A 14,197-nucleotide genomic window follows, 5' to 3' on the forward strand; every position below is an offset into this window, starting at 1 on the left:
CCTCCACCCACCATGATAAGGAGGTTTTTAATCTGATCCCAGGCAAAAGCCAAAAATTTGTATCTATAATAAATATTTTTCTGTAAATAAATATATTATAATTATATTTTATTCAACCGTGTTAAATATTAAATCATAATTCATAGTGTTACGGATTGAGACAGTTGAAAGCGGAATACAAAGTTGGAGATGTATGAGCGCGCGAACATTTGTTTATAAACACTAGCCAATGAACTCGAGAATTGCTTCTACACCGAAACTCGAATGTACGACTATAATGCCGAAAAGTAATAACAATGAACCCTACAAGGCTATGCCCTATTGACGTCACGACAAATATCGGCATAGCAACAGCCACCGATGCTCTACCGGCGCCGCAAGTTCGTACGAGAATATTTAAGGAGCTGCACTTGCCGCGCTTTCCCTCTTATTAGTTCAATCAAGCACTCTTCACGACAGGCTCGCCATTCTACCTACAATCGCCAGCTCACGTAAGCTACGCCACCACGCTCGTTCCTTACGACTACGACTACAACGGCTCCAGCCAACTATGTAAGCTACGCATCACGCTCGTTCCTTATGATTGCGATTCCAACGGCTCCTGTCAACTACGTAAGCAGCAACGCATCATGGACATGCACCACTACCACAACCACATCGGATCTCACGAATACCTACGCAGCGACGCATCACGAACGTCACTCATCACCACAGGTATAATAACGGTCCTCACGCTCACGTAAGTAACGCACACTATCGACATTGCATTACAAGCAGTGACGCAACACGGACATCCTCCCACCACTTCGACCACTACGGCGCTCACTCTACGCCGGCGGCTAAGGCGACGCCAACTCGCTTCCCCTTCCAGTGCGAGTTTCCCACTACAGCAATTCATCGTATAAGGAGAAGGGGTGAATTACGCTTCAAGCTATCAAGAATACACTTACAGGCTCATCGTCACCTACATTAATTGGAGAACCACTCATCTATTTATTCTCTCACACATTCGTTCCGACATCTATAGATCATTGGCTAATTGTTATATGTATGATACTTAATAAAGGAAGATAATTAACGCTAAAGGCAGTATTAAATAATTGCATTGTCCTTCCACTTGCCAGCAACACCTCCACCTACCATCATACAGAGGTTTAAGTCTGATCCCAGACATATAGCATTTAATTATCATAAATGTTAGTAAATACATATTTATATGCTAATATATATTAACTACATCTTAAGTTAATATTAATAAATAAGAAGTTTTATTATAATTTCTTCCAATATAAAAATATATTTTATTATGAATAATATTAATTCACGCCAATAAATAGAAACTAATGATATATCGATTTGATCATGCTTTGCTAATTAAAAATTGAAATAATTGTCTTAAATTTTTTTTTTATTTCAGTTTGATAAAAGAAATGGTAGTACAAGAGCTGAAGTTGTCCATGACATTATTCAAGTTGCAAATATTGCTGATTTGGTAGGTATATTAATTTGAAAATTATTATTGCAATGATAAGAGTTTAAACTAACTTGCATATATATATGATAAAGTAAATATATTTCATTATTAATAGTAGAGCTATATATAGAGTATAATATTTTTATTAAATATAGTATAGAAGTAATGTTCGATTTTAAAGGGTTAGTTTATGGCTCGAACTGCCAATTCAATAGTTCAGTGGATTAGTTTCTCGGCAGGATAACTTTAAAGGAAATAGACAAGGCTGAAAAATATAATATATTTATTAAAACAAGGTTTATTATTGTAAACAATTATAATTATATTGCACTGTTGTGTAGAGATAAATAATTCTATTGAAGTCTCAAATGATGTGTTCTTGTATTCTTGATTATTGTAGATCCTATGGATATATGATATATTTATTTTTATTAAATATAAAAAAATTATGGATTAAATTATGAAAAAAATATGAAAACAAACTATTCTATATTTAGAAAACACTCATATAATATAAAAATAAGAATTTACTAAGCAAATATATTCATATGTATATTCAAATTTTTCAGTATTTCCGTACTTTGAATACAAGAGTTTCAGTAGTATACATTGAAACGTGGCAAGGTGGAAATCAAATAACTATAGATAAAAGTACAGATATTAGCAGAGCCTTACTTAATTTTAATGATTACATGACTAGAAAGATACAAATTTCTCATGATACAGCTCAATTACTTACGTAAGTATCATTGCCATTTAATATTATTATTCCAATATTTATCATAAAATCCTTACTAATTATAATTTAAAAAATCAATTACCTCTTTCATTTTATGTAGACCTTTTATGCTTTTGTTTAAAGAATACGTGGAATTGAAGCTTCCCAAATCTATTATTTTAAAAGTTCTCATAATATGGATGCGAATTCGAACGTGAAGAAAAATTGAATATGGTTTTAAAACTGTTTTAAATAACTTTATTAATTATTCGCCTATACATACGTTTGAATTTTTCTACAGAACCAGTTATAAAATGTACAATACTGCAAACTGTCATTATTAAACCTTTCATAATAAAAATAATTTATAATCGAGTTATTAGTTTATAATAAACCACATTATAATTTACATTATTTTTAATATTAGAAAAACGAAATAATTTATTTTCCTTATTTAAATAGCTCACATATAGTCAACGATACTTGTTTAAGATACTGCTAAAAATTTTTTTTTGCATTTTGAATCCATTTAAAATTTTAATTATAGAATGAATATAACATATATTTTTATATACTAAATTTGAAAATTGCATTCTAAATAATATATACTTAAAGAAGTACAAAAAGCAGGTTAATAAATTGTCCATTGAAACTATAATAGTAATATTTTTTCTTACTGGTTTTGTTATATCTTGCATTTGACATATTTCTTCAAGGTTATATTAATAACTTTTATTAATATTATGTTTTTTTATATATTTACATTACATCAATTTTATATAAAATTTTTACAAATTTATTCTTATTCTAAATTTGTAAAATGCATAATTATTAATTTCAGTAAATGCAAACAAATGAAATATTTAATTACATTATGTACTTTATCAATTGAATTTTATTCATTATACTTTCGGAATGAACTGTAACATATCTAAAACGGAAGACAAAGTTTTAGGTAATTTAGAATAAAAATAAAAATAAATAGTGAGATAACTATGTTCATCAACTTATTTACAATATTATAAAGGATTTTTAAATTATATCAGAGTTTAGATTGTATTTATAAAATTCTTCTAAGTATATAAATGGATTTAATTAATAAATATGATTAATAAATACCTAAATAAACATAATCTTTTTATGTAAAACATATTCATTGATTTTATTTATCTCTGATTCCGTATTTCAATGTCCTAAATTTCTAATATTTTCTATTTATTTCCATTGGACATAACACTTAAAAAGATGAACAATATATTATAAAATTATAGATAATTAGAAGATTCTTACCATTACTTACAATTAATTCTACTTTTAAAAAGTATCATCCTATAATTAAGGTAAAACAATGTTACCAGCATATTTTTAATTAAATTACAATTATGAAGTATGTTTAATTTAGTATATATTCTATTTATAAATACATAAATATGTAAATACATAATTATAAATAATTTTTTTAAAAATACTTTTCTATAGAATTCTTAAAGTTGGTCATAAGTAAAGTCGTATAAATTACTGGTTTTTTATGAAATTAAAGATATTGTTTGTTTTAAAATTTTATTTTGGTTTTATAATATTATACTTATCTTACTATGATTAATTCATTATTTTGCAGAGGAGAAAATTTTCTAGGAGGTGAATCAGGAATTGCTGTACCTGATACAGTTTGTAGTCAGAAATCTGTTGGGATAAGTGTTGATCTCAATACTTATGAGCCTCATCTTCTTGCTGGTACTATGGCTCATATGATTGGTCATAATATTGGAATGTCTCATGATGATAATAGTAAGTACATTGTTATTACACAATAACTTTTCGTATCTTTGTTTTTTAATTTAGCTTTCTTGCTTCATTCAGTAATGATACTTATGGTGCCTCTGCCTGAACTCTTTTTTTGCTTGTATTAAGATTCGTGGTCAGGTTGTGATTCACTTTGAGTATGGGTGTACTTAAAAATGAACTGTACTCCTTAATACCTATACACTACGTTATATCTTCATATAAGATTATATATATATATAACAAACGTACAAACTTGATCAAGAGTTTTTTCCACTTTTACACATAACATTTGCTAGCATAAAGCTAGTAAATATTACAATAGAATGTTATATGATTACATAATTATAAAAATTTGTTCACTAGAATCACACGAGTTTAAAAAATAAATACATTTTTGAAATTTATCTTAAACATATGCTTGTCTTATCAATTTTGGATATGTAATAAGCACAAATTTCTTATGAACACTAATATTGTTTATAATCTTTAAATATTTTAAAAATTGCAAAAATAATTTTGATATTTATATTATTTTAATTAATTACTTTCCTAAACTTGTTATGACTTATTCGATTATAATTGCGCAATTTAAAAATAACAAAACTATAATCTAATTATAAAAATTAAGCAAAAATATAAATCATATAGAACAAAGATTTTTTATTTTTCATAGAATCGGAGTGTCGTTGTCACGATTGGCACGGCTGCATAATGGCGCAATCAATTGTAGGATTGGAAAATGTACAACCATATAAATTCTCCGAATGTAGTAAAGCGGATTATATTGCTGCATTAAAGGATGGAAAGGATGTATGCCTATTTAATAAGCCAAATGAGGTTATTAATTTATTTGTATTCATAAATTCTATATTAAAAATGTATATGTATATTTTTTGTTTTATTTTTTTTTTAAATTTTGGAAAATATTTCTACTTTTTCAAGAAAATATGTATAAACATTTTTATAATATATATATATAGTATATTAATTAATTATATAATCGAATTACAACTTTACATATTTTTAGTTAGAAGTAAGAAGGTTATGTGGAAACAGGATAATCGATGAAGGAGAGCAATGTGATTGTGGTACTATTGATGATTGTGAAAATCTTGATCCTTGTTGTGATGCCATTACTTGTAAACTTACAAGAGAAGCCGAATGTGCTTCTGGGCCATGTTGCAAAAATTGCAAGGTAAATAAAATATTTAGTAATGATTATAATACAAATAAATTTAAATAATAATTTATTGATCTGTTTGTTCTATATAAAATTTTATTTTTTTTAAATACGGTTTATTCTATAATTTTTTGAGGCTTTAATAAAATGTGTTTTAATAAATATCAGTTCAATGGATTTCAAGATGATAAATATAAAATTTCAAATAAATATAATAATAAATATAATAAATTAAAAATTAATTATCTTAATTAATACTAATAGATCTGATATTATATATTATTATTAAATTTTATTAGTATTTTTCTGCATCTTCATTATCATTTTACAAATAAGTTATTCGACAGCCATTAAGTTAATTCATTACATTATGTTTAAGTATATATGAGGAAAGAATATATTTTTCAATTATTCCATCATTGAAGCTTATCATTGCTTTATACTTTTATCTTGAAAATGTACAAAGTATTCCTTATATTATAAAGATACATAAATAATTGCTTGTTCTTTTAAAATAGACTAGTTATTCTGTAGTTTATCGATTTGTATATCATTTTCTCCATATTAAATGGATATATTATGACTTCTAATAATATGCTCACTTATATTTTTAATAATTTTAATTTAATTGAAATTATAGATTATATTATTCATAAACTAAGGGAAAAAGTAATATTAAGCAGGGAAAAAAATTTATGCGAAAAAGAAATATTTTTACTGTGAATTATATTACAATTTGATGTTATATAAAACTAAAATGTGATTAAAATTTTTAGTATTTAAAATATCACTTGTTATTTTGATTTCACTTTCACTAATTCATATATGTTTAAGCTTTTTAAATTTCTTTTATATAAATATGTAATTCATAATTAGTAATAGTGGTAATAAATATTATTATTCAGAATAACCTATTTATAATCCAACAATATTAAATTTATTATAACATAGTTATATAATAAAGTATAAAATATATAATTAAATGTAAAAAATAAAAAATGTAAATAAATTCAGGATTAGTAAATCATAAATTAATTTTATTCGGTTAAAACAAAATTATATCACAAATACATGCAAGTACGCATATATATGCCAAAGTATATTATTAAAAAATTTTTAAATTTACATTATTTAATTTATATCTATGTGAAATTCTCATATTAGAAATACTTTCGAAATTATTTTTACAATGTAAAGTAACTAATTTTATACAATCTGATAGAAGATATTTTTAATTGCATTTAATTCAAAGATACAAGATTTGGCAAAAGAATGTTATGGTATTAGAAGAATAAAATAAATAAAATAAATATAAGGGTTATGAAGCTGATGAATATTCAAATAAAACATGTCATCATAACAGTCATGATAATAGATAAATTAATGACAGATTAAATTTTTTATAATATTTAATATTTTAATTTTGAATCACATTTTTTTCGAACAATTACAAGAAAAAAACATCAAAACCTGAATTTAATATTTTCATAAAAATATGAACAGTATGAATGTAAATGTTTACATTACATTTAATTAATTATATAATAAAAGAAGTAATTAAATTATATTTTAATTATTTTAACCGAATATCTCATTTATCTTACATTATATTTTAGTTACAATCAAAAGGGTTTATTTGTCGAGAGACAACAAATGAATGTGATCTACCAGAAATGTGTACTGGAGATGTAGGTCATTGTCCTATAGACGTTTATAAAAAGAATGGACATCCTTGTGCTGGTGGTGAAGGCTTTTGCTTTAATGGTATTTGTCCTGCAATAAATCTACAATGTGAACAAATTTGGGGTTATGGAGGTGTAGCAGCGGATAAACAATGTTTTGAACAATTCAATTCAAAAGGATCTATCAATGGACATTGTGGCACTGATACCTCTGGTCATTTTATAAAATGTGAATTAGAGTATGTAATATAATACATAACATACACCTTTCATTTTAATAGATAGATATTAATATTAAATATTTAGCCAATCAACTATGATGTACTTAAATTGTCATCAATATTATTTTACCATTAAAATACTATATATTTGTATAACTAGTATTAAACATTTTTCTTTCTTAAAAAAAAAGTTTTTTTCTCTAAAAAGTTTTTTTCTATTTATTAAACTATTTTTAAAAAGTGCTTTTATTTATATATCAATTAAGATCTATTTTGAATAGATATAAAATAATTATAAAGTTTAAACATATTCATGTGAATTCAAGTTTCAATTATATTAGATATTTTTAGCATAATTATATTCATTTTATCATAAAATATATTTAAATTAAATTTTATTAAATTATTTAATTCATATAAATTTGAAATGAATCCACTAAAAACTAATCGAAAGATTTCATATAAAAAATTTGCAACATTATATCATATCGTATTGCCTACATTACGTCACACTATTATTTTACCTTACTATTGCAACACATTATGCGTTTGTTAGATACATCATATAATATCAATAAGTAATGTGTTTATAGGATTCGATATTGTAATATACTTATGAACCAGAATGTATATTTATTAGCAGAACATTCTGAACAAGCATCTTTTGAATATTAAATCATTGTATTTTAGAAATGTCCGTTGTGGTCTTCTTCAATGTCAAGAAGGAAGTAAACAGCCGGCAATAGATGGTATAGATGCATTATATTCAAGAACAATAATATCAATTAAAGGCAAAGAGTATGAGTGCAAGTAAGTTTTATTATTATAAATGCAATAATATTTATATGAATTTCAGCAGAATGAGCTAATATTTTTAAATTAGAAGTTATGATCCTTTTTTTTTTAGAAATATGCATAACATTTTTGCCTTGATGCTCTACACGAGATAATAAAAAGTTGTTTTATCAAAATTATCAAATAATCACTGATTGAAATTGTAATAGATAATGTACTTAAACAAATTAATATTCTTCATTCAGTTTCTTATTGAAGTCCCATGTTATTTCTTATATTGGTATAAATAGTTTCAAAAAATATTTCAACGTAGATATTTCTTTTAATTTTAAATAACAATATGTAGAAATGACTTTTTTTGTTCAGACATTTTTTTATAACTCTGTAATATGAATTTTTGTAGTTATTTTAATAATTAAATTTAATGATATTGAAAAATTTCTTCCAGTTATTGCTAAAATAATAATTTATTTCTTTTAAGTTTATTTGTATATTGTTCTTTTCTTTTCGATTCTCAAATCAATCATGTTAAATTAAAACGACATACCATGAATAACATGTTACGGTTCTATAACATAGAATAAAATATTATTAAAAGTTCATACAAGTTTTCTAATTGTAAATAGAGCATTAATTTGTAAAACAATAAAATAGTTTATTAATATTTTTATAGTTGAAAATTTATATAAATTCCAATATCTATAAATTTGATACTTTTACTATTAAAGTATAAGTAAAATATTTGTTGTACACTAAAATCAATGATAAGCTAAAATAATTACAATATTCTATTCAAGAAACAAGAATATACAAACTATTAACACTATAATTAATACATTTTCTGTTATAGAGCTACGATGGAAGAAGCTGAAATAGAAGGCTCAACTGCAAATATGGGATTAGTTAGAGACGGTACGCCATGTGGAGAAAATTTGGCAAGTTATGAAAAAATTATAATAATTGAATTTTAATAAATGTATATATTTTATAAAAAAAATTTTAAAATTCTATAGTAAGTTATGTCGCTTTTAAATCTTTTATAATGTAAGAAATGATAATTTAACCTTTAAGATTATATTATTGCTCAAATCTCTTATTAGAAAAAAATTTTTAATGTTTTACTAAGAAAATAAAATTTTCTAGTATTATATTAAAAACTATTCTTTTTGAATTTTTATTCAATGAATAATTAATTATTTTTTATAACCTTTAATAAATTTATGATATTGTATGCATCAATAAACTAGAAGCTTTAAAAAAATTAACAAAAATCACGTATATTTAAAATATAATTATAAATTTGTATATCAAGTCTTCTAATATAATTTTTTAAATCATACAGTTCATTATGACTATTAGCTTAAATATAAATATAAATTCTTAACTATTATCAGGAAGACAGAGGCTTTCCTTTGTACTGATATTCTAAATTAAATACTCATCATAGTTATTTATCAAATTACTTATAATGAAAGTATAGGTAATAATATAATTATAAGAAAAAGGTAAAATTACTTTTTTATATTAAGCGTATTTTTTATTTCTTATTTTAACTTAGAGAGCTGTTATATAGTGTAATTAAGTTTTAGAGACAAAATAATAATTTATTTAACATTTTCCATACCAATATATACGAAATAAAGTGTGCTCCGCCTTTTCTTTTGACTTTGTAAACATAGATATAGTTATTGTGTATAGTGCTGTACCACCTTTTTTTAATACTTATCGTGTATATTATAATATGTCTATCTCTTTCAATTATATATAGTGCCATTTTTTATAAAATGCATATCTATGACGTGTGTCAAACTTCTACCTTTTGGAAATAAATCATTTACGTATTTTGAAGTTTTAACTTTATATCAATTCAGGTATTTAGTAATCTGAATTTTATAAATATCTATTTGCCAAAGATTTAGTCGTTTTTACATTCTAAATTTCTCATAAAATATCGACTAAATTAAATACATCGACTTAGTTGTAAAAATAATAATTTTATTTTGTTTCATTATCACGAAATAGAAGTAACCTATCTTAGATACTTTAAAATAAAAGTATCATATCTATTATTTTAAGTCAATCTTTTACGTTGATGTTAACGATTTTCGGTATCTCAAATCAACTAAAATACAATTTGATCTATTAATATATTTTATTTCCATAAATATTTAAATCTAAATTGTAACTTTAAAACCTTAGTTTATTAATTTCTAAAAATATGGAAAAATGATAGGACTCATCTCTGGCATAATTTTCTAATAAATAACCGTAAATAGAAAAATTTGATATAAATGTATCAAACTAATTTGAAAATAAAATAATAAAGCAAATCAATTTTTAATTTACATATTTGTATATTTTGTTTGAGTAAATGTTATCAATAAAAAAAATTTAATATTATGAAATTAGATTATATATTATTCATACAATTACGAAGATTCATGTATAACTACATACACCAATTACTAAGTTTGTTGAATAAAGCAGATTCAGATCATATGAAAATTAGACTAAAATTATGAAAACAATACAAACATAAATGAGCAAACACAACAAAAAAAGGAGACGCAATGTTAATTGAAAAATAAAACATTGAATACGAGTTTATGATTATTAAAAATTATTATGAAAGAAAATGAAATAATTATGTTTTATTGTAAGTTCAATTTTTATTACAAAACATTAAAAATGTATATAATGATACTTCGGTATAAAGCTTAGGATAATTATGTAAACATGGTATAGTATATAAGATAGCGTTATTTTATTATAAGATTGGCCATTATTTGAATTAAATATTTTATATGAAAGCATTTATAAATAAAATTTTTCAAATAATTTATAAAATGTTTAGAAAAATGTAAACATTGATATTATATTAATATATTTTTTTTCAGATTTGCATAAATCAAACTTGCAGTAATCAGTTTCCACATATAGACTTAGGAAAATGCCCCAGTAATCATATTAACCATGAATGTTCAAATCATGGTGTAAGTATATGCACTTATAAATTATTATGAATTAAAATAATTAAATCTTATTGAATAATGCTATTTTAAATTAAAATAACATTTTATAGAATAATGATATAAATTAATTATTGAAATATATATCTTAAATTTTTTTTAATAGTAATGTTATAACAATACTGCAATTATGCAGTTATACACTGTCGAAGATTTTGTCTTAACAAAGATCATTTAACTTACAGTATGTTAAAAAATCTAGTTCCGCATGCTGCTGTAGCGCTTACAACATTGAGTATCTACTGAAGTACCAATAAAAAATGTTCAGTTTATTAATGATAACACGTATCTAACTTAAATAATTGGTACTATTTGGCGACTATAAAGCTGTTGATTGTATTTCATTTTTTTCCTCGCTCGTGTTGAAGAAAAGAACGACTGTTATTATTAATCTAAACAGTTGCTCTGTTGTCTTGCATTATTTAGTTTAGTTATCACCATTAATACTAATTTATTTATTTAAATTTAATTTAGAATTCTATTATTAAGTAGAAAATAATGTACTAAGAAAATTTAAATAATAAATTTTAAATAGGTCTGCAATAATCTTAACAAATGTCACTGTGATCTTGGTTGGAGTGGGACAGATTGTTCTTTGCAACAAGAACAACCAATTGAGCCAATTATAAGTAGTACAGAGATATCTTCATTACCCTCAGCAAAAAATAAAATGGAGAAGAAAGAGACCCCCTATGGCAAGTAAATTTTGATTATTTGTTTAGCGTATTATTAAAAATACAATTAAAGTCGTTTAATACTATTAATAAAAAAAGAAAAATAATAATAATACTATATTTTTTACATACATTACTCATACAAAAAAAACTAAATTTGAAGTTAAAATGTTTAAATATTAGAATTATAAAAAGTATAAGATAAATTATCAATTTGAAAAACATTTTAAGAGTTTCAAGATATAATTTATAATTCAGATTTTTATTATTTTAAATTTAAATTCAGGTTACGAATTTCTAATTCTAAATATTTTATTCATTCATAAATTTGAATAATTTTATAATGAAGTATACAAGTGCACAATTTTATTACCATTAACTGATATTATACTTTTTGTATTATAATTCTAAACCTAATGACTTTTATTAACACTATTATTTTTATATTCTATAAATAGAATTTTTTACATATTTAAAGGTAACAATAATAAATTTAACGTTAATTTTTCTTATACATTCACGGTAGATTTTTCAAGTAATTTAAAATATTAAATTTTAGGCTACATTTTTAGAGTTCGCACGAATGAAACATTAAAAAGAAAATTAAACTCATTTCTTTATGCAATATTTTTATTAATTTAAATTAATAATAATTTAGATTAATTTTTATAATTTCTTAAGGTGATAGATCTTTTGATTTATTCTCTGTACATGTTGACTATTAATAATTTTTTTTTTATTGAAAATCATGTATATTATAATAAAATGTTTTCTTAATTTTTAAATTATTAACTCTATTTTAGTAATGTTCATTAATCTTCATTACAACTTAAAATTATTTATATGGATAATATTTTTTTTAAATAACAGCTCCATAAAAATAATGGATTATAATTATTTATGATATTTCACGTGAATAATTCAGATCCTTATTATTTACAACAACCATATTTTAATTTAGTTTAATAACTATCATTTATTTATAAAGATAATGTAAGTCCCATATAAATATTCGGTGTACTGATTAACGCTTCTTATCTATTTTTTTAATATTAGTTTTGTGTATTAAAAGTCACATTTTTTTTTTAATATTTTTTTAATTGGATACTTTTATGTATTCTATACTTACATTTATAATTTTTTTAATTATAAAATTTATTTTATGCCTTGTTGATATTTTAACATATTAATTACTTTGTCCATAAAGAAGTTTCTGAAATCGGAATTCTTATGCAATGACTAAGCGTAATTCCAAAGTATATAAGTAAGAACTATTACAGGATTTGGTCCAAGGTTTTGTTTTGTAAAATTTGTTATTAACGATATAGTTAATTTGATTAAAGTCATTGAAGACTTTCAATAGAAACAATAGAATATAAATACTAATAGTAAAAATAGTCAAAAATGTATCGTATAATATTATAAAAAATGTCAATATTATATTTAAAAGTTACTACAATATTTTCTACGAGTACACGTTTCAAAAATGTATAGAATATAGTGTATAATATATTACTGTAATGATAAATTTTCGAAGATTTTAAGAAGTTATTAAAAATTGTGTGACTGGTAATATTTTAATTATTTTATTTAATGTTGAATACAAATATGAATAATGTTATACAAATAAGTCAATGCGTACGCAAAAGAATGACAGCGTATAATAACGTTCATCATATTAAAAAGTACAGCAAAATAAATTAAACTTTCCATATGGTAATTAAAATATATTTTATTAGATGCAACCAATACATATTGAAATAATTGACATTATACACTTATTTTAGTCATTTAAGTAGATAGATAGAGTATAAATCTGTGTTTGTGTAGTAGAGATGTTGTGAGAATGATTTGGCATTAATTCCATGAAATATAATTTTTATATCGATATAGTACTAAATAATGTATATTAGGCAAATTGATGATTATTAAGAAATGCTTGTAATAGTTGAGGTAGACCATAGCAATTCTCTATTTCTAAAATTATTCCGAAAATCATATTTTTAAAACCATTTTAAATTTTGTTACGATGTACTTGATTATATCTTTTTAAAACATTAAGACATATTTTAGTGCATCTTTAAGAATATATGTCATATTTTTATAAATTTTTATTTCTTTAAATTGACCATTACTCATTAACTTCATCGTAATAAAATATTGTTATCGAAAATAAATTGTAATTAGATATATTAATTACTCAATTTTTAACTAAATAAAATATCAATCATATCTTTTATACTGTTTAACACTTTCGAAACAACTTTATTCGGGCGACATTTGTTAGATAATAGTTTTTATTTTGTATTCAATTGATATAGAATAAAAAGATATTATATCATTCTTTTTTTAATTCAAATGTTCTCAGTTTAAAATAATTGCATTTCCAATAATAAATTCATGTTTTCATATTTGCACGTATGCTTTTATTATGACGCTAAAGAATAGTATAAATATGAAATTCTATGTCCTTTGTAGAACTATCTAAGGATTATTTTGACTTGTATTAGTCTTACCTTCGATTTTTAGAGCTTCATTACTATGATATATTAATTTTATATAACTGTTTTTCGAGAGTTTTAGTTACATAAGTTTCAACATAAATTAACTTTACTGTAAATACATTAATCATAGAAAAC

General features: G+C 23.0%; 1 protein-coding gene across 7 annotated transcripts in view; it reads left to right on the forward strand.

Moving 5' to 3' along the window:
* mmd (disintegrin and metalloproteinase domain-containing protein mind-meld) overlaps positions 1–14,197 on the forward strand; it is a 46,214-nt gene that overhangs the window by 22,964 nt on the left and 9,053 nt on the right. For all 7 annotated transcript variants that reach the window (XM_011504170.1, XM_011504175.1, XM_011504173.1 and 4 more), the window contains exons 9-18: positions 1,418–1,492; positions 2,044–2,213; positions 3,811–3,980; positions 4,651–4,814; positions 5,005–5,172; positions 6,774–7,078; positions 7,751–7,870; positions 8,706–8,790; positions 10,753–10,848; positions 11,420–11,579. In XM_011504170.1, coding sequence (XP_011502472.1) covers positions 1,418–1,492; positions 2,044–2,213; positions 3,811–3,980; positions 4,651–4,814; positions 5,005–5,172; positions 6,774–7,078; positions 7,751–7,870; positions 8,706–8,790; positions 10,753–10,848; positions 11,420–11,579 — 1,513 coding nt within the window. The remainder of the gene's footprint in view (positions 1–1,417; positions 1,493–2,043; positions 2,214–3,810; positions 3,981–4,650; positions 4,815–5,004; positions 5,173–6,773; positions 7,079–7,750; positions 7,871–8,705; positions 8,791–10,752; positions 10,849–11,419; positions 11,580–14,197) is intronic.

Source organism: Ceratosolen solmsi, unplaced genomic scaffold (genome assembly GCF_000503995.2).
Source record: "Ceratosolen solmsi marchali unplaced genomic scaffold, CerSol_1.0 scaffold19, whole genome shotgun sequence".
Lineage (NCBI taxonomy): Eukaryota > Metazoa > Arthropoda > Insecta > Hymenoptera > Agaonidae > Ceratosolen > Ceratosolen solmsi.